Here is a 22,279-nt window from a genome sequence, read left to right as displayed (position 1 = left end):
ATGTACATTTAATTATTAAACAAAATATATACATTTGAAAAATATGTATATTGGACATTTGAACCTTTCTTGTATTTCTTGTTTCGATGTTTCCCCAATTTTAACTTAAAATAAGATTTAGCAATAAATCTGTATTATTGTTTAATTTGATACAAAACAAACATCATTGATCACAAACGAAAAATTAAAATTGAAATAGGTGTGAATGTTTATATAAATGAAAACTACTTGAGACCCAATTTAAAGGGTCTTTTTCCCATTATTTTTCTTTAAAGATAAATTCCTTCTCATCTTTGACAAATTCATCTTTTATGTTTTCTTTCTTAATCTTTTCATTTTCTACTTTAACATAATCCGCGGCAATAAAGTGTAAACAATCTGCCTTATATTCAACACAAATATCAAAGCAGTTTCCTTGTGCTATTGTTTTAATATGCTTTGTTAACGCAGTTTGAATTCTAGCCAAATATTTTCAAAGGCAGCGAATGAACAGTTGAATATTGATAATAGTGCAAATCATTAAATTTTTTTTTCTTACTTCGGCTAGAACAGGCTAATATATCAAGCGCCGTTAATGTAAGTGCTTGATTGCAGTGTGTCCTGGAGAACGCTTTCTGCCGCCCCCCCCCCCCCTCCACGACTATCAATTTTGTACATGACCTTGGCTTTAAATATTTTCAACATGAAATTAATTATATTTCTTTATATTATTAGGCCTGTCAAAGTATACAATCATGAATCAATATTTATTTTATACTGCCTTGGGAACCCAGCTTTGCCTGAAAACTAAGTTCTCCCTGTAACATTAAACCCACAAAGAATTTTCCAAATGTGGTTTTACTCAAATCCCCAATCTAAATTTGAGCCATATCGGTCAAGGGGTTCCCGAACTTTGATTGGACAGGCCGATGAACCGATCTGGCCCAAATTATGTTGGAACCTCGCGTGACCCCAAGCAAGTTTCATGTATGATCGAATTTTAAAAATTTTCCTCCATCAAAATTATATTTTTGAAAATTTTGAAAATCAACGACATTTTTTGTTTGCGTTTAGTTTCACAAAGAGATCATCTTCACAATAGAAATGAAAGCCTAGTACTATATGCTACAAATAGTACAAATAATAGTTCATTGAAGCTATTTTTATTTAAAACTTTTAATGTTTCTGACTAAAATCTAAAATATCAAATTATATTGAGATGAGACGTTTAAAAGATTCATACGCCAAGAGAATATGAATATATATTCTATTCTCTTTGTTCATACGTTTAGAAAATTGAGTTTCATTGCAATCTAAAAACTTTTTTAGAATATCCTAAACCCCAATTAAATTAATTAAATGAACAGAGTCCAGATTTAATGAATTTGAGCCGCGTCTCAAATCCGCCAAAAACGGTTTAATTAAACGCCGGCTTAAATCTTGAAACATTAAATGCAATTTTAAGTGGAACCGACCATATTTCAGCCGCGGCTCAAATTCTTTAAGTTCGGCCTCGGTACATATATTTCAAACAAATATGTTTTTTCCTTTATGAAAAAGAGAAGAACGTGTATATTTTCTAGAAGATTTAACACTTTTGCAATGTTTTTATTATTTATAACATTTTCCTATGAAATATTTAATGTTTAGGATTAAACGTAATTTTTAACTGAACGCAAGAACATGAATTGCTGGTGAATGATCTTCAAATACTATTTCTCTTCAACTATAAAAAAAAAGTTATGCATCGCATGATTACCAAGTATTGTCAATTGTTGGGGAGGTGATCAGATTTAAATAGCTGGAAGTAGTTTAACAACATTGACTAAGTTGAACTGCATTTCTCTTTAACTTGAGTCAGCACCACAAGACAAGAGAAGTAGTTCAATTAACTCTGTACGTAGTTCAACCAGTTCTTGCTATTTATTAAATCTATATGCACCGGTTCCTTATTGGTTTAGAGTTTCGACGGTAAGTTATCAAATAATTCGGGAACAAATAACTATAAAAAAGTAATTTCCTGAAAAAGTTTTTTTTTTTTCTAAGGTTCAAAAATAATATTCCAAATCCATTAATATATATATAGCAGTAAAATCATACAAAAAAAATCTGAAAAGCCGACAAAAAAAGGATGTTTGTATTCTCAAATTAAACTCTAAACAAAGCAATTGAATTTTTGACACAAACTCAATATTTCTAATCCTAATATCTTTGCAACCTAATAGTGTAAACCGTTAATATTTCAAACCTGGACAATTTGATCTTACAGAATTCTTAGCTTAAAATTTACACAACTACAGTGAAACCCTTTATAACGAATACATCAAAAGAATTTATCAAATGTCGTCTTGACAATTTCTCAATGAGTTTTATACTATATTACGTAAATTTCAGTATTTGCGAAAATAAATAAAAAGCCGTGAATATGCAGGAACAGTTTTAAAGAGTTCTATATAATCATTTAATTAAAAAACTTAATATCTGCAACATTCCATTATAAGAAAGTGAAGAATACGACATTTGATGAATTCTTTCGATGTATTCAAAATAATAAGACATTGGTTTGCAAATATAAAGGAATTGGAGAATCAGAGTTTGTGGCAGGAACTCAGTTACTTGACATTATGGTTTATTTCATTATGGACCCCCTCGGTTCAAAATTTGCCTAACATGATGGAAGATGCACGATCAAGAAGAAAATGGAGAACACTGTTGTTGACCCTAAACAACAAACACCCATTGTAAAGTCGTCTTTGACAGCCACGGCCAAATCAAACAATTTCAACCCAATCTCCTCTCTCCCAGAATTAGTGACTTTCGTTAATATAATTATAAACTGTCATTTATTTCAGAAACTTAAAACGTTTTAGTACTGTCCAACTATTATTAACCCTCTGTCTTCAGCTATTAGATCGTAAGAATTTTTTCATTATAAACAATTCATTATAATATTAACATTTATACACCTTATCAATGTTTGTATTTTTTTCAGGAAATAAAGAGAATCTCTTTGTTATTGATTTTTGAGACGGAGTTAATCTGTTGTGTGTCATTTCATCTTAAGAATCTTCTTGTTATCCGCAAACAACTATTTACACATTTTCCCAAACCAAGTCCAATCCCAACATTGTGAACATTGGTTGATAGTGGTTTGGGATTCTACATATATAAAAATTAAAAGAAGTGTTTTATGTTATTGATGACTTTTTACATAATGCACCTTAATGACACTTAGCAAACAAGAAAGGAAGATTTTAAAGGTTAATTATTGTTTCATAAACACTTTTCATAAAATGCTCTTATATGCACCAATTATATCTGCAGGCTAAAGAAATAAAAATGTAAATTAAAAGGTTTATTTCTCTGTCCAAACCCTACTCCTCCCAATCGCGGCCTAAATATTGTTTTTATTATCCTTTTTTTAGCAAATCCTTAGTTCTTTCTAGAATTATCAACCTATCAAGTAGTCCTTCAAAATCTAGGTAAATTTATCTTGTATATTACTATTTACTTTTAGCTACCCTGAAAAGCAGGGTTTCAAATAATACATGAAGCCATTTAATATGTGCCATACTAAAATAAATCTGTTACGAGTCCGTTAGTCAGCCTTGCGAGTGATTGTATATCCACAATAATAATATATAATGGGTTAACATCAATATATCTTAATATCAGATATTCAGATGTTCAAAAGAGAGTCTGTGGAGAGTTTTACTGTTGAAATGTTTTATGATGACTATTTGTGCTAGAATTTGTGCTATAGCTTAACCTATAAAGATTAAATGTAGAGACATCTATAGTTGTAATATCTAACTATAACATGGTATACTCGTTGAAACTAGAATAGGGTTCGTTTACCTTTATTTCTCAACCAATCACAGGGCTCTTAGCAGTTGGCTTGGCATGGTCTGTGGGCTGAAGATCCAGTACAGGGCTTGAATAAGCAGGGGAATCAAGGTTGGGGGGAGACAGGAGATCGGAAGTCATACAGGATATTTTATCGATGCATGACATTTTGACATTTTATAGAAGACTTTTCACGGATAGGATATTTCATACTTTATAGAGATGAGACCTTTCATGGATAGACTATTTCTAATAAAAATATTTATTTTGTGATAATAGATTTACGGAAAATATTTGAAATAAACACTGAGAGAAGGGGATGTTGAAGAGAAAAATAAATGTATTTTATGTTTGTTTTTTTGGGAGGGGGGTGGAAGCAAGAGTGAGATCGAGGGATAAGTGTGGTGGAGAAGCTTATGATTAATATGTATTAACGTCATACTGCATGAACTGCGAAAATTAAGGTTGCACTTAATCAGCACTGTGCACTTAATCAGCACTCTGCAATTTATCAGCACTTTGCAATTTATCAGCACTTTGCAACTTCATATTTTTCCCAAATCATTGAGCGTAAACTTACGTTGTATAGTAGTTTGTTGCAGTCTAGCAGATGCTACTTTCAAACTTTTTATTTTCCATTTAAATCCCTGATATATTCTGTATATATAGTTCCCTTTAAACCTATACTGCAGGTTCATTGGTTCTTAATCTCAGATATATTCTGCATATATAGTTCCCTTTAAACATATACTGCAGGTTTATTGGTTCTTAATCTCAGATATATTCTGTATAAATAGTTCCCTTTAAACCTATACTGCAGGTTTATTGGTTCTTCACCTCAGATATATTCTTATATATAGTTCCCTTTAAACCTATAGAGGACGTTTATTAGGTTCTTAATCTCAGATTTATTCTGTACATAAAGTTCCTTATAGACCTGCTGGTTAATTATGTTCTTAATGTACAAGCTGTACTCTCATATACTGTACAGAGTACAGTAACTAGCGTATGTTGTACAGCTTGTACAGTCTGCACACAGTATGAGAAAATCGATTACAAATACACAGTTATATATGAATACATCGATAAGAACTTAAGTAATAGGTAAGGGGGGGGGGATAATCTAGACTAAATTCCTTGAACCCTTCCTTCTCCTTGAACCCTTCCTTCTCCTTGAACCCTTCCTTCTCCTTGAACCCCTCCTTCTCCTTGAACCTTTCCTTCTCCTTCAACCCTTCCTTCTCCTTAAACCCTTCCTTCTCCTTGAACCCCTCCTTCTCCTTGAACCCTTCCTTCTCCTTGAACCCTTCCTTCTCCTTAAACCCTTCCTTCTCCTTGAACCTTTCCTTCTCCTTGAACCCTTCCTTCTCCTTTTGAAGCTTGAACCCTTCCTTCTCCTTGAACCTTTTCTTCTCCTTGAACTCTTCCTTCTCCCTGAAGCCTTCCATCTCCTTGAACTCTTCATTCTCCTTCATGTAATCCTTCCTTCTCCCTGAACCTTTACTTCTCCCTGAACCCTTCCTTCTCCTTGAACCATTTCTTCTTTTTGAATCCTTCCCTCTCCCTGAATCCTTCCTTCTCTTTGAACCTTTTCTTCTCCTTGAATCCTTCCTTCTCCCTGAACCCTTCCATCTCCTTGAACCATTTCTTCTATTTGAATCCTTCCCTCTCCCTGAATCCTTCCCTCTCTTTGAACCTTTTCTTCTCCTTGAATCTTTCCTTCTCCCTGAACCCTTTCTTCTCCTTGAACCATTTCTTCTATTTGAATCCTTCCCTCTCCCTGAATCCTTCCTTCTCTTTGAACCTTTTCTTCTCCTTGAATCCTTCCTTCTCCCTGAACCCTTTCTTCTCCTTGAACCATTTCTTCTCCTTGAATCCTTCCTTCTCCCTGAACCCTTCCTTCTCTTTGAACCCTTCATCCTTCTTGAACCCATCCATCTCTTGAACTGTTTCTCTTCTTTTTATCCCTTCCATTTTCCTTGATCATTCCTTTTCTCTCTCATTCTAAAATTAGGATTTCTTTCCGATCTTTGTGTACGTATGCTCCCCACCCCCGTATTTCTCTGGTTCCCCTTATAACAGATGTTGTTTAAGGCTTGTATGTTGTATATAGAATATACATTATACAAGCCAAACTGAAGGCAGATGAGAAGCTAGGCCTGACACAATTGCCTCCTGCATGGATTTTAGCAGATGCTGTTGTATTCTTGTATTCAACCTTCTCCTACCCCTTGGTCTGAAATGAGCAAATTGAAAGAAGAAGAAAATGTGTAGTAGAAAACTATTTAACAAGAAAAGTTGTTAAAAATGTAAATCTTTTGTACAAAGTAAGTGAAACAACAAATGTTGATTAAAATTTGTATAATAAATAGAGAGAGAAAATGAAGGCAACAGTCGTAACAAAATTTATATTTCTTAAAATAAAGGATGTCACAAATCGGCGCAAATTAAACAGATGCTTAAATATTCCCGTTTTGTGTAATATACAGGGCCGTGTGACTGAGAGGGGGACAAAGGGGCGCACGCACCCTTGTGTTCCTACAGGGGGGGGGCGCACGCCCCCCCTGTTGGAAATAGAAAACTATTATACCTCACACCGCTGTTAATGGACCATCAGGCTTCAAGTCAAAACCTATAAACTTTTTCCTCAGAAGATGTTAATATGCAGTCTATTACTGAGTTTAATCCCAAGTCAACTGCCTGACCGACTAGATACGCCCTGAAAAAGTCTTTTTGAAGTGATTTTTAAGAATTCCACTTCAAAAACCATTATATAGGCAGTACTTGAGCAGTCATACAGCTCACTTATGGTATAGAATTTTTGCTAAAACGTGTCTTAAGACTGTTAAGGACAACTCACAAAACAACTCAATTAACAGTTCAAAAAATATCGCAAAAAACTAGAATCAGCTTAGTCAAGCCTTGAAACAAAAGATACGAAATCAAACCTTACAGAAATCCACGTATCGAAACAGCTACGTATAGCAACAAGGCGTATTTTCCGGGAGAACATTTTTTATATTTTTGAGAAATTAAACGTTTTTGTAAAACATTGTAGCTTATCATTATCATTATCATAATTTCTATTTTTTTAAAGTACCCTAGACATTTAAGGAGCAAAATAGTTTAATATGTACATTTGTACTGCTCTCTATTGTGTTTAAGGTCCCACAGATTTTATTATGTACTGACAACATAAATGAATGATTATATGGTTATACAGAAAATTGCGTGTTACTATTAAAAAAGATATTTTATAAAAATGTTATCTACAGTTTTATTTTAAGAAAAAATAATCTAAAAGTTTTTTAAAAAGTTCTCTAGTAATGCTAATATGATTTCATAAAATTGCGTTTTACCATTTAAATAAAAGGATTTTATGAAAATTATATTTACTTTACACTGATTACTTAATTTCTCAAAAATATAAAAAATGTTCTCCCGTAAAATACGCCTTGTTGCTATACGTAGCGGTTTCTATACGTTGGATTTCTGTAAGGTTTGACGTCAAAAGATACATTTGTTTTTAGACCAGAAAATGACCTTGATTTCTACAATATCTGAAAAATGGATTTACTCAAAATTCCCTAGATGACATTTCCTGTAAATTGAGATTATAACTCAGTAAACTGCACATTAACATATTCACAAGAAAAAGTTTAGGTATTTTGACGTGAAATCTGATGGTCCAATTTCAGCAGTGTTATCTATTAACTTGAGTCTAAAAGTCAACTTCCTATTCCAGAGTTTTCTGGTTATCACTGTAATTCATTTATTCAATTACTAGCCTTAGTCGCGCCCATCTTCTAAATTAATTGTGAACATTTTCTCTTTGTGTACATCGTAAAACAAAACAAAAATAATTCGCGGATTTTCACAAAAACTTTCGTGGATTTTCAAAATTTTCCAAAATTTAATGAAGATCGAATTTTGATGGAGACAAATATTTGAAATTTTGATCATTCATAAACCTTCCCTGTGGTCACGTGATGTCCCACAAAAAATTTGGGACCGAACGGTTAAGCCGTTAATTGACGTTTATTGGATACAAACAAACAGACAAACAGACAGACAAGCCAAATTTATATATAGACTAGCCTTAGAGGGCGCTTCGCGCCCATCTTCTAAATTATTTGTGAACATGTTCTCTTTGTGTACATCGTAAAACAAAGCAAAAATAATTCGCGGATTTTCACAAAAAAATTATACTTAGTTTAATCCGTCCCAGCTACATATTCTTATTGCATGCAATGGTTGCAAGTATAAGGCATTATACTAGAATACACGTAAATATAAATATTAAACATTGAAAAATTAAACATAATATGAAACCAGAGGAGGCTGAAGAGGAAATTTAGGGGACGTGTCTCTCGACCCCTCCCCCTGGAAAAAGGGGAGAGAGGGCAGCTTCAATCACCTTTATTTGAAACTTTAAGAATGGATGAAATGGAATTAAAAACGACCAAAACCCCTTCAATAAAATTTTAGGGAGATCGAGAACNTTCGCACCATAATTTAATTCACCTTTTCGCCACACAATGCTTTTTGTAACTTATTTTTTTTTCTATGGCCCAAATATTCTCAATTATTGGCCGGACATTTTAAAACACATTGTCAGGTGTAAACCAAACTTTGATTGAAACTATTGCTGCCAACATAAAAAATAAATTAAGATTTTTCTTATATTTATATTTCTGTTTAAAATTAAACTGTTTACATAATTCTTTTGTTTTGAAATTTCTTCAACATTTAATTTTCCTGGTATTATGTATTACTTCATTTCTCTAATTTTCCTGCTTGTCATTCTGTCATTGGCATTGAGTTTATTGTATAACACACGTTGTAATACATGGTTCCCATGACATTTAAAGAAAATCCGCAAAATTGGGTAGAATTATATACATATTTTGTGTGTACATACACTGAGTGTCTTCATTACAAGTCTTAGTGTAATCTTATACACGATGCATTATTAACAAAGAGAATGGAATATATATTAGAGTGGAATTTACTAGAAAAAAGTGTAAAACGGCCATTTTGTTGTACTGTTTCCATACTGCAGGTGTACTTCACGTCATCTAAAATTAATATTAAAAGAAAACCAAATTATAAAATAGGCTGGTTTCATAATTGACCAATGATCATTTCACATAGACTCTATGCATTTCACCTTACAAACGATGATTTCCGTTATAACTTTAAATCAAATGATGTTTTTCATTAACCTAATTCATTTTATAAAGTTTATTTAACAGTTTTAAGAATTCGAAATTGAAATGGATAGTCTAGGGAACATACTGTATTAATGTACTCTACTGCATATAATTTGTGAACATTTAAATGAATTGTACACTTTGAACTCCTGTTCAGGCTGAAAGGGACTGACAAAATTCATACCGAGGGATTGTCTAAATTCCACTCTAATATATATTCTATTCTCTTTGAATATTAACTAGCTATTTTTTTACTAATTGTATTTAAACGTATTATGTTATGCACAAACATCAATACCGATGGGCACGGGCAAGGGTAAAATAAAGGTGACTATAGTGCAATGGTCGGCGTTTATACAATATAAAAAAGTTTTGATTTCTAAGAAGTTTTTTTCTTTGTTTCCATGTTTATGTGCATCAATGCTGCTCGAAAGCTTGGTAGAAATAAAAAATTTTAATCGAAATTGGTTTTCAAGGTATTAATATATATAACGAAGACAACAAAAGAGCAAAAATAATACGCTTTCTGCGAATTTTGCCCCATTTGGATATTTAGGTTAAATTGTGAATATATGCGCCTGGTTGATTCAAACTCAAGGTCAACATTTCATCCATTCGCAAATAGGATAAAAGTATAAATATATATTATCATTATTTTAAACCAAACCTTCAAGAGTTTGTTCCTTTAGAAGCTGCTTTAGTTTTTGAAGAAGAATGAGGTATAGGGGGGGGGGTATCTCTTCTTTACCCACTCCCCCCACCCGCTGTGAACTAAAACATGCAAATCAGGATTTTCCCCATTGCTCCTTCAAAAATTCAAAAGTTCAGCAAAAAAATATAAGCTCTATGCAGCTTTACAAGTTTATTTTTGAAAATTTATTTTTAATTTTTCTTCATCAATATCATTCTTGAACTTCATCAAATATAATTAAATAAAGATCATATCTTTTATTTATAAATTCCTGAAAATTTTGTTTTCCATTATTTTTTTAATTTTTGATTTTTCTCACGGTAAATTAAGTATTTTAGTTTCCAACCAACAACCTAATTAACTGCTTAGTTTCCAAACAATTTTTTTGGTGTCCAAAAAACCTATATATAGGCCTGCAGAATAAAGTTATAAATTATACAGAACGAATATCAATGAATAAATGCATGTGTGTCTAAAAATAACTCCCACCCATTTCTTGTGTTGAACCTTATTGGCAGAAACAAATATCAAGAACGGAAGAAAGTCAAGAACGTTTACTTCGGGTCAAAATTTTTTATTAAAAAAATATTGAAATAACTTTTGCTTTTTAACTTTATTTTGAATAAGACAGAGATCAATACAAAATTTGCAATTCCAGCAAAAGGTATATAAGCATTGTGTAGTTCAAAATAAATTTCAAAAGTTTTGTAATGCATCTTTATTTTTCGGACATCTTGGATATATTCAACTTATGTAGTTCAGTGGGAAGAGTGAAGTCAGATGTTGATCTGAGGCTTCTGAGCCTTGAATATAACCTTGAAATATTTGAGGAGATAAATCTTAGAATTATCAACATTCCGTCTCCGTCCTAACCGTCCTAACTCCATATCTAGCCTTATAGTTATATTGGAGCTTAATTCGTCCCACATCTATTTCCTAGCTTAACACTGGAGTTTAATCAGTCATAGATCTAGCATTAACCTGGAGTTTAATCTGTCACAGATTTATATTCTAGGATTATACTTAGTTTAATTTGTCCCAGCTACTTATTCTAGCATTATACTTAGTTTAATCCGTCACAGCTACATATTCTAGCATTATACTTAGTTTAATCCGTCCCAGCTACATATTCTAGCATTATACTTAGTTTAATCCGTCCCAGCTACATATTCTAGCATTATACTTAGTTTAATCCGTCCCAGCTACTTATTCTAGCATTATACTTAGTTTAATCCGTCCCAGCCACTTATTCTAGCATTATACTTAGTTTAATCTGTCCCAGATTCATATTCTAAACATATGCAGGAGTTTACTTTGTCCCAAATATTTACTCTGCTGAACCTGCGCTGAAGTTTAATTTGTCCCAACTATATATTCTGAACCTACGCTGGAGTTTAATTTGTCCCAATTATATACACTAAACCTACGCTAGAGTTTAATTTGTCCCAATTATATACTCTGAACCTGCGCTGGAGTTTAATTCGTCCCAATTATAAATTCTGAACCTGCGCTGGAGTTTAATTTGTCCCAATTATATATTCTAAACCTGTGCTGGAGTTTTATTCCTCCCAATTATATATTCTAAACCTGCACTGGAGTTTAATTTGTCCAAATTACATATTTTGAACCTGCGCTAGAGTTTTATTCGTCCCAACTTTATATTCTGAACCTGCGCTGGGGTTTAATTTTTCCCAATCATTTATTCTGAACCTGCGCTGGAGTTAAATTCGTCCTATCTTCAGTCTGCACTGCACAAATAAAACAGAACCATTGAAGTCTTTTTTTTACAAACCCGTCCATTCAAAGGATGAGCGACACTTTTTATAATCCTGTATCTTGGTCTAGCGGACACCAGGTATTCAGGAACCCTGAGATAAGAACCTGAACCAAACCTACTCCAGGTCTAAATTCCTACGGAGATCTGTATCAGCATATCCGTCCTACTACAGGACTTTTGTCTCCATGGATATATCAAGTCTATCAAGTGCGTCTCAAAAGTTACGAATGAAGTAAGATTGTATTGCAGGATGAGACTGATCACAAGAATATGGTTGAGATTTCAATCCTTCGATTAACCATTCTAAATATACGTTTTATGAAACACACTGTATACATAGTTCTTGAGACATCCTATTAAACACACTGTATACATAGTTCTTGAGACATCCTATTAAACACACTGTATACATAATTCTTGAGACACCCTATTACACAATGTTTTGAAATGCACTTTTTGCTTTAAACATTTGTTTGAATTTATTGATTCGAGATTTTGAATTTAGATTTTACCTGCACCCCTTTTACATTCATCATAATAGTTGTTATTAATAAGTCAAAGATTTAATACAATGTTAATTTTTTAACTTACAAATGCAAAACCTAACACTCCAATATTGATGTGAAAAATACACGACAATGTTTTAAACTCAACCAAGGCCTTTATTGGATATAAATATATTCTCGAGTTTCGAGGACCCAGGATACATTGAGAAACTTTCTTGGAAATAGACTAGCAGACAGGATATCACCACAAACACGTGCAACTAACAAACAAACGGACAGTAAAAAACACACAAATACGCGCAACTAGCAGACAGAATAACACACACTAACACGTGCAACTGCACAAATCATCCCAAACACAGGCATATACACGATTACCCGCAAAGGTGAAGACTTAAAGATGACTGGCATCTCTTTACATATAATTAGATAATTACTTAATTAGATTTGTAAATTCGTCTCGGAGTTCTAATCCATTGTGAGTAACCTATTGTCCATTATCATCAAGAACCCCATGGCTTTTGATAATCAAGTGTATTGCAAATTCTGGGAGAAGCTTTGTTTACGTTCCTCCTAGAAACTGCAGTACACTTTAAATGTCAACAAAGCCATGGGAGGTCCTATACAGAGCGTCCCATTTCATATTGAATTATCTCCAAGTTATGGATAAATACGCACACAACAACCGGAGAACCTAATATTTTCTGAATACAAATTTTCAAATAAGCATTATAGAATTTTAAAATAATTCTCTTTTTAAATCTCCTGATTAGTCCTAAAAATCGCAATTTAGAGGTATAAACGATCTCCTATGGTGTGAAACCATCCTATATCTAATCCTTGCTTTCATATCTCAAATCTTAAAATATTTAGAATTATATATATCAAAGAAAACAACTGACAACAGTTTATTAAATAAATAAATAACACATAAAAGAATTAATACATAAGTAACGTTTCTAAAATAAAAAGTATTGTTATTTCTAATCTTTAGATATAAAATGTGGGAAAAGCTAATTAAGCTAAATAGAAAATATGATTTCAGATGAAACAAGAATGGATTCAGTTTACCAGTAATGTTCAATGACAACGGTTCAAGACTAAGATAATACTCATGAAGAATTGTTTAAGCCGGCTTTAAATTATTTAAAAGTCATGTTTAAATTGCTCAACTCTAAAATGAAATTAGGCAATTCAAAAAAGATATCATTGACATCTTTGTGACTAGAAATATTGCACGTACAGATAATCTTAAAATACCAGAAAGTCTTATACCAATTAAAATGTAACGCTTTCTAATGAAAAATCTAAATAAATAAATAACCTAATATAAATATCATGAATTAAAACTAAACTAGAATTATTAATGCCCATGTTTAGTCATAGAATAAGGTACTTTGATCAGTAAATGCGGGAAACCCGCCATGTACTGTACTTCACAGTACAGCGTACACAGCACAGCGTACACAGTGCACAGTACACTGTACACAGTACACTGTACTGTACATTTAAATAATCCGTTTAATGCCCATTTAAGGAATTATATCATAGTTCAAAAGGTCTCTAATTGTATAACCAGGAGTAGTAAGAAGTTTCGAGGTCTGGAAGTATCCAGAGGTCTGGAAGTATCCAGGGCTGGAAGTATCCAGACATGGGAGTATCCAGGCATGGAAGTATCCAGGCATGGAAGTATCAAGGCATGGAAGTATCCAGGTCTAGAAGTATCCAGGTCTAGAAGTATCCAGGTCTAGAAGTATCCAGGTCTAGAAGTATCCAGGTCTAGAAGTATCCAGAAGTATCCAGGTCTAGAAGTATCCAGGTCTAGAAGTATCCAGGTCTAGAAGTATCCAGGTCTAGCAGTATCCAGGTCTAGCAGTATCCAGGTCTAGCCGTATCCATGTCTAGAAGTATCCAGGTCTAGAAGTATCCTTCTAAAGGTTTGAATACAGAATATTCATAAAGATCTCTACCCCCGTATCCATACAGAAGATAACCCTAGAGAAAAGGATTCAATAACTCAATAGAAAAAAAAGGAAATTGAAATATTTGTGTTAAATTGTGAAAAAGTGTGTAAAAAATGTAAGTGTGTGTTCGCTTTTCTAAAATATGAAAAACAAATGAGAAGCCAGGAATGTATACCGAGAATTCTGTACAAGAGACCGCTTAAAATCGTAGAAACAGGTGAACAGGATTTCCTCTATTATGGTCCTTGATTATCCAGCAACTTTTTTTTAAAAGGACGGGTTTTAGTAGAATATCTCTAACCTTGTACTTTTTGGTCGAATATCTGCAGGAATATGAAACCATACAGCTAGACCACCAAAGATTACAAAATCAAGATTTAACCCGGTCCTTTTTATATCATTCTTCTGTTGTTGTTGTTGTTGTTTCTGCACTGATCCATAGTTGAAAATGGACAATAGACCTGAAAATGGACAATAGACCTGTAAATGGACAATAGACCTGAAAATGGACAATAGACCTGAAAATGGACAATAGACCTGAAAATGGACAATAGACCTGAAAATTGTTTTGAGTTTCGTTGGATTAGGTTCTTAACCAAAGAAGTTCTCATTTGTTACATGAAAACTTTATCAAAACATTGAAATCATCATGGATGTTCCATTTAGTACTTGGTGGATATCCGTAGTCTTCTTGAGGGATGTCGAAAGGATATCCAGAGTCTTCTTAAAGGACATCCAGAGTCTTCTTAGAGGATATTCAGAGTCTTCTTGAAGGATATCCAGAGTCTTCTTGAAGGATATTCAGAGTCTTCTTGAAGGACATCCAGAGCCTTCTTGAAGGATATTCAAAGTCTTCTTGAAGGATATTCAGAGTCTTCTTGAAGGATATTCAGAGTCTTCTTGAAGGATATCCAGAGACTTGTTGAAGGATATTCAGAGTCTTCTTGAAGGACATCCGGATCTTTATGGATATCCATGGCATTCTTAATGGATATCCATGGCATTCTTAATGGATATCCATGATATTCTTAATGGATATCCATGATATTCTTAATGGATATCCATGATATTCTTAATGGATATCCATGATATTCTTATTAAACATAAGTTTATTTGTAAATATGAAAACAGAGAGGCTCATTAAACATAAGTTTATTTGTAAATATGAAAAATTTGTCAGATCAAGGAACTTGAAAGAAAAAAAATAATTAAGAACACACTAAATTTCAGTTTTTCTTTTAAAAAATCCCCTCCTCGTAATTACAAACTCCCTCCATCTATTCCATGTTTTTAACCGACATTTTCCCCATGTTTAAAGAATAGAAGATATGTGTATATAGTTAAGATAAAATATACAGAACATATGGATTCAAGTTCATGGTTAAGGATAACAGTATGTGTCTCTTATAGTGAAGAATGCGTAATTTAACAATCTCCCCCCCCCCCTCCTCTCCTTTATAAAAGTAAATTTTCAAAAAACACTAGCTCTCGATCTAATAAAATGTTCACGTATCAAATAGAATTTAAAATAAATGAGAATATTCACGACACTCGGTATACAAGGCCACAGATGAAAGAATCCGAATGAAACTGATCCAAGATTATACTAGTTTAAACATCTCACATGATAACGCTCAAGGGAAAACAGGTTTATCAATCCTGTTCCTGTTATCACGTCTTAAGAAAATAGGACCTTTGGATTTTTTCTATAAAAGTTTTAATTGAAATCTTTTGAATTGCTGAATCAATGGGATTATGCAATATCAGTTTCAAACAACGTAAAAACACGACAACCTTCTTTTCAACAATTTAGATTAATAGAAATAGCGTTGATTGAAATTCTTTCATGGTTTAAATATCAGTTTCATATTATTATCTATACTGCACGATTGAGGATTTCAAATAAATTTTAGCATAAATAGAATCTCCTACCCCTTTTACAGACATGAGATTACAGCCCAGGATCTGGGCTGTAATTATACCAGAGAACGAATTTTCAAAGATGTGGGAGCCCCCTGGGCGCCCCCCCCCCCTTCTCTAAAACCTTAAACAATGATATGAAAAAGTTAAGTATCGTCTGCTAACAATGATATTCGATTTCAAGTATATTCAACCTGAACGGAAAAGTGCTTCCTCATTTAACCAACTTAGGTTAATAAAAGTCGTATATGTATAAAAAAATATCTAAATAAAATGAACTATTGATAAAACACGGATATGTACAGAAAAAATAAATTTAATTGAACATGAATGCGCCGATGCATAAAAAAAGACAAATTTAAGTTGTAACAGGGGAGGAGAGGGAATGAGAAAAGGTCTCTGATATCAATCTAACAAAATTCCAATCGTTTCGAATAGTCATGAAATTCTATGCTCTAAAATAAACATGGCCGTATGTCAACATTAAATTTCTAAAGAAAGAGAAAATGAGCGTTCAAGGAATTAGAAAACCAGGGATTCAAGTGTCAGGTGCTTTTTGCATTATTCAAGGCTATCTTGACACTTCTTCCTTGCTGATATAATGCCTGAAATAAACCGCATGAATGCCTATTTGACGTTAATGTGTGTGTGTGAGAGACGTGCTTGCAATATATGTGTACAATGGTGTACATTGACCAATGTACATGAACAAACATTGTAATTGACAGTACGAGTTGTGTAAAATTAAATTTAGTAAATAAATTGATTTAAAAATTGAAATTAATTGAATCCTTTCCTTTCCGGAAGTATCATAATACGGATACCGGAACTGTGGCCGGCTGTAGTAGGAATTAGGAAGAATACCGCCGATCAGGCGAGACAACCCACCGCCAAGCTCTGTCTCATGAGCCGGCCGGACCGCCGAACTATATGGTTTCAGCGGTTCACCTAGTTTGGTCGGTTGGCCGGAAACTCGCCGGTTTTGCTCCGGAAGGGATCGGGCGAGAAGTTCCGGAGACCGGAACTCAAGAGTCCGCTCGAGGTCGTCCACCCTCCTGTCGGAGGTTATGTACATCTCTCTTGGGAGGGGCTGCTTCTCCTTCACAACAGCTCGGTATTCTATCTCTGAAACAAATCTAGATCATTCAGAGATTCTGTGGTGGAAACTAATAAATACCCTAAGATGGGAACTAATGTATGATAGGATGTGGTTAGGATGTGGTTAAACTAGCCACATCTAGTTAAACTGCATTCAGCACAGAAGAGATTAACTTGAACCAGCGTAGAAGAATAAGTTTAACTTCTTCTCGCTATTCATAAATCGACCACAGATATAAAAGCTATTTTCCAGCGTGTTTTCCATCATTGAAATGTAAATTATTTTAGACAGATGAAAGATTAATATTAACAGATTTCCTTTTAGATTGAGGATTTAGAGGACAGATCAAAATTTGACATAATTCTTCACGGTCCGGACATATTCAGCTGTATAATCAGTTCCGCGTGAATTAAGGTAAAGTACATTTAAAACAACAAGAGGGGTCCAGTCTTCCGAGGGGGGGGGGTGGTCGTGAAGAGGGTAATCAACAAATACAATTTAGTGTCAAAACATTTCTAAACGAACTATTAAGCGAGGTTCTTAATGATGATTTTAGACTCTTCTGAATTCGGAGTAAATTGAAAATTTAATAAGTACCCGGCTGTTGATATCCTCGTCCGGTGGCAATTGATAGCAGAGTATCCATCCAACCCCCTTTCTTCCCTTCTCGAGGGGGCAGTTGCGCCCCCTTTTCTTGGAGGGGGGTTTGCACCCCGTGTCCCCCCTGGGTCTCGACAACTCCGAGCACGAGGTTGGATACGGTTAGAACTAAGAGAAGGACTGGTGGAAGAAACATGTTATCTTGATTCAACAAACAGTTTAAACCTAGAAAAGGTGAAAATATAAATCATAAAAATATCTGAAAATCCAGAAACTATTCTAAACCTTAATGGAAATTTGTTGGGTTAAAAAATCATTTTTTAAGGAGAATATATTTAGTCCTGAGCTAATGTAAATATTTACATAAATCTAAGTAAATCCAAACTAAACGCTTTAAAGATAAGCTTTTGTCTCAAACAGTTTAAACTTTTCAAAATTAATTTCAGTTATCAGAAGATAATTTTAATTTTAATGTTTGGAATATTAATTGTTATCACGAAGTATGCACAATCAGTCCCTAAAGCAAGCTTTAAGGAGTCAGATTTGCAAAGTACAAAGCTATAAATTTATTCAAGACGTTAACTAAACAATTCCAACAACAATACATGGTCAAGTTTAAAATTTAAATTCTTTATTTTAAACGTATACACTTAACAGCCTCCAGGACTCCCTGGCTTCACGAAGATATAAGACAATATAAAATTCAAACTAACAAAATTATAAAAAATAAGGACCCGGCGTTGCCCATGGAATCTACAAAAATCCTCCAACCAACAGAAATCTACCTTTTGAGCCACCTATCACATGTTAAATATATAATATGATAATGTATATAATTTGATTTTGAAATGAACAGAACCCCCAGATTGTATTTAAGAATAAAAGGAATAGTGAGAATTAGGAGCAGAGGCGTAGTCAAGTGAGGGGGCTATGGGAGCTCAGCACCCTCCTCCCTGGACCAGTGAAATCTATACTTTCAGGGGGTTTTCGGCCCCAACGTTTGCTGAGCCCCCGCCCTGGAATGAAAAAAGTTAAGCCCCCCCCCCCCTCTCCATGGACAAATTCCTGACTACGCCCCTGATTAGGAGTTCAGGATATTTATTTATCTACGGTATAATATACCAAGATAAATAAATATAATTTAAAGGAGAATTAGAAGAAAAAAGAATCAGTAGTGAGAATTGGAAATACTATGAGAATTAGAAATTAAATAAAAATAAGATATAGAAAGTCAATGAGAATTAAAATCAATTCGGATGAGAATTGAAATACAATGAGAATTCGAGGTTCGATACAATTAGGATTTCAAAAAATTAGAAGTTGAAAAAGAATTACATCAGTAAGAATAAGAATGAGACTTGCTATAACGATAAGAAGTTCAATGAGAATTAGATGTCCAGTTAGAATTAGAAGTTCAATAAGGGTAAGAAGTGGAATGAGATTTAGTGACATTTTTCAATTCAATCAGAATTAGAAGTTCAATAAGAATTAGAAGTTCAATAAGAATTAGAAGTTCAATAAGAATTCGAAGTTCAATAAGAATTAGAAGTTCAATGAGAATTCGAAGTTCAATGAGGGTTAGACATTCAATAAGAATTAGGTGTCAAGTGAGAATTAGAAGTAAAATTAACGAGAATTAGAAGTTCAACGATAATTAGATTTCTAGTGGGAATTACAAGTTCAAAAAAGAATTAAAAGTTCAATTAGAATTAAAGGTTCAATGCGAATTCGAAGTTCTATGAGGGTTAGGAATTCAATTAGAAGTAGGTATTAGGGGAGAAATAGAAGTTACATGAATGAGAATATGTAGTGAATGTGTGAATGTAGTGTATATGTTAACATCAAGTTGTGCCTGTCGAAGCGATACAAAAATTTGCAAAAGCAATTCTATTGTTGTCTGTCGTCTTTTTGTCTGTTTGTGTCCAATAAAAGTCAAAAAGGCCGAACCGATCGGGACCAAAATTTTAGAGTCAACTAACATGACCCCAGAGCCCGAAATTTAAAAGGGTATCGTTGAACGAAACTCTCGAGTTTCCTTGTTGGAATCTTAACATATTGTAGATTTTGATTTAAGAGATTCGACAAAAATGGAGAATATGAAGAAACTAAATAAAATAATATTTCATAACAAAAATATTGATATCCACAAAACTGCCTAACCCAATTCGTAAAACCCGGGTTTTAAAACTGATTTTCATACAATATACCCTGTCTTAAGTTTTGGGCTCAGGGAAGGTTTAAGGATACTCAGAATAGCAAAAAGGTGTTAAAATCGTACACTTGTAAAAATCCACGAAAAAACTAATCCTCGAAATTAATTGAAATTGTTTTACGAGGAGAACATGTTCAAAGATAGTCACAATTAAAAGTTGAAATATGAGATGGGCGCAGCCTATTATATTACAACCAATTAAAAAGAAATAATATAGAAGATTAATTAACTTATAAAACATTACAAACCTGTCCAAGGTTTAATTCAGCTTCTGACGAATTCTGATTTTTTAACTAAATGGTAAGCACACATATATTTGTTTATTTACATATTCACTATGTACATGTAGTGTACTGCATGTTCTCATTGTTATATCACTATGTACTCTGATCACTTGTTTGTACAGTGTCGGTAGGGCGTGTACTGAGAAAGGTTTGAACTGAAGGTTTGAATTGAATTCATATTCAGACGAACATCCATGTTGAATCTTGATGTTTCCGGGTTTAGCTCCAGTCTGCAGGATCCTTAAACTCTCCAGGCGTTAACATTTCTCACTCCTGGTTCCTAGTTGACTCAGGCGCACTGAATTTTGCAGCAACAGGCGCGTCAGTATCCTACCGTTCAGATCTCCGGCTTAAACTTTTCCACACTGTTTAAAGTTGGTCCCTTTAAGAGGGTGTTAACCCTTATACCCCCTTCAGGAGTTAGGACGTAATACATAAACCCCTGAGCCCCTGGGACGAGGGGCTAGGAGTGACTAGACTAGGATAAGCTCAGGCTGGTGGTGGTGAGTAAACTAAACTAACTTAAACCTCTACACTGTACACGTGTGTGGGTTCTTTGACTCTAGCTCAAGGTCAGGTATAGAACTGGGAGAACTAGGACCTGGAGCAGAACCGGCCCTGAACACAGGTTCCAGCATTCTTGGGCTTTGGTTGGGCGGAGTTACAAGTTCAAAGACCTGAAATAATCCCTGTTCCCCTCTGTTTGAATTTGCAGACTTGGCAGACCATATTCATGTTGCAGATGCATCAAAGGAAGCTGTCCCAAAGTACACCACACTGCCTACATCGAGTCTGTTGCAACTTTTTATTTTGTTGTAGATTTTTTATGTACATATCACGTTTATACAGTATTTCAATGCTTTTTGGCCTTTTCCCGACACACTCTCTTTATCAATTAAATCATGCACGAAATATTTTTATTTTAATAATTTATTTTTCACGAAATATGAAATTTTACTTAATATGAAAAATATGTTTTTCATTTCGAATTTTGTATTTAAAAATGAAACTGAAGTCAAATTTTTGAGATATCCTGTTACAGACATTTTTCTCAAGTTGGTTCTTTCTATCCTCTCTAAAAGAGAAATATCTGATTAAGATTTTTAAAAATAAATTTTAATTATATATATACAAGGTAAGCCACGAAAGATGTGACTGTAAATACTACTTAAAACTCTTGAAATAGGATTATCGGCCCCAGATACAATAATTTATCAGGGGTGATCGGAGCCAGGCGTAGCGCAAAATTTTTTTCCCTGATCACTCCTTTGGGAAGAATTTAAATCAAAATTTTCCAGTTTTCTGTGTCACGTTTTTTTCTCATAAGCTTCACCCTCAGGGGTGAGCAATCGATCCATGACTCAAGAAGAAAAAAGCTAGCTTTTCGTAGGAAATCATGATTATAAGAAAACAGACAGTAAGAATTCCGTACAGTCGTCTCTGAAGTTTCAACATTTCAATTTATATAACTGTAAACGTGATTTCAATTTAAAGGGATTGTAACCGTGATTTCAATTTAAAGGGACTGTAAGCGTTATTTCAATTTCAAGGGACTGTAAGTGTGATTTCAATTTAAAGGGACTGTAACTGTGATTTTGATTTAGAGGGAATGTAACCGTGATTTAAATTTAAAGGGACTGTAAGCGTGATTTTAATTTAAAGGAAATGTAAGCATGATTTCAATTTAAAGGGACTGTAACCGTGATTTCAATTTAAAGGAACTGTGACCGTGTTTTCAATTAACCAGCTTGCATAGATGAAAATGCCCGATTCACCACGGTACCCTTAAAACCTTTTTCTGATCAAGTATACATGATTAGATATATCTTAAACTAAAATTTTGAAAACTGATTATTTTCAATTGTGGGATGCATTTCTACTGCAAGAAAGAATATAGGAATTAAACACTTTAAACGTAAAGTAAACTTCCACATTATAGATCAGATAAAGGTTTTAAGATACCGTTCTGAACCAAGCAGTCCAATCTTTTCACGGAGGGTCACTTGAAATTACGCTTACAGACCCTTTTTTCGAAATTATTTTCTTTGGATCCTGGATCGAACTGAACCTAGCTTGGCAATTTGGAATTGAATATTTTCACTTATAACGGGGATTCCCTATATTAAAGCCTGCTACCATGCTGCACATTATGTTAGACAAAATTACGACATGGGGGGGGGGGGTTCTG

The 22,279-nt window shown here is 33.8% G+C and overlaps 1 protein-coding gene across 3 annotated transcripts; it reads right to left on the bottom strand.

Moving 5' to 3' along the window:
- Positions 1–12,979: 12,979 nt before the first annotated feature.
- LOC111709707 (uncharacterized) lies at positions 12,980–20,665 on the bottom strand. Of its 3 annotated transcripts, none has more exons than XM_023483590.1 (4): positions 20,056–20,653; positions 17,593–17,820; positions 16,693–17,021; positions 12,980–14,007 (listed from the first exon to the last, which is right to left on the bottom strand). In XM_023483590.1, exons 2-4 carry the CDS (start codon positions 17,789–17,791, stop codon positions 13,930–13,932), a joined length of 606 nt encoding a protein of 201 aa, XP_023339358.1. In that variant the 5' UTR covers positions 17,792–17,820; positions 20,056–20,653; the 3' UTR covers positions 12,980–13,929. The 3 variants fall into 3 exon arrangements, with proteins under 3 accessions (XP_023339358.1, XP_023339359.1, XP_023339357.1); XM_023483591.1 differs by lacking the exon at positions 12,980–14,007 and adding an exon at positions 15,070–15,857 and having other exon boundaries at positions 20,056–20,657; XM_023483589.1 differs by lacking the exon at positions 12,980–14,007 and adding an exon at positions 16,069–16,306 and having other exon boundaries at positions 20,056–20,665.
- Positions 20,666–22,279: the final 1,614 nt, after the last annotated feature.

The sequence above is a fragment of the Eurytemora carolleeae genome, unplaced genomic scaffold (assembly GCF_000591075.1).
Source record: "Eurytemora carolleeae unplaced genomic scaffold, Eaff_2.0 scaffold568, whole genome shotgun sequence".
Lineage (NCBI taxonomy): Eukaryota > Metazoa > Arthropoda > Copepoda > Calanoida > Temoridae > Eurytemora > Eurytemora carolleeae.
This window is presented reverse-complemented; position numbering and strand designations above follow the sequence as displayed.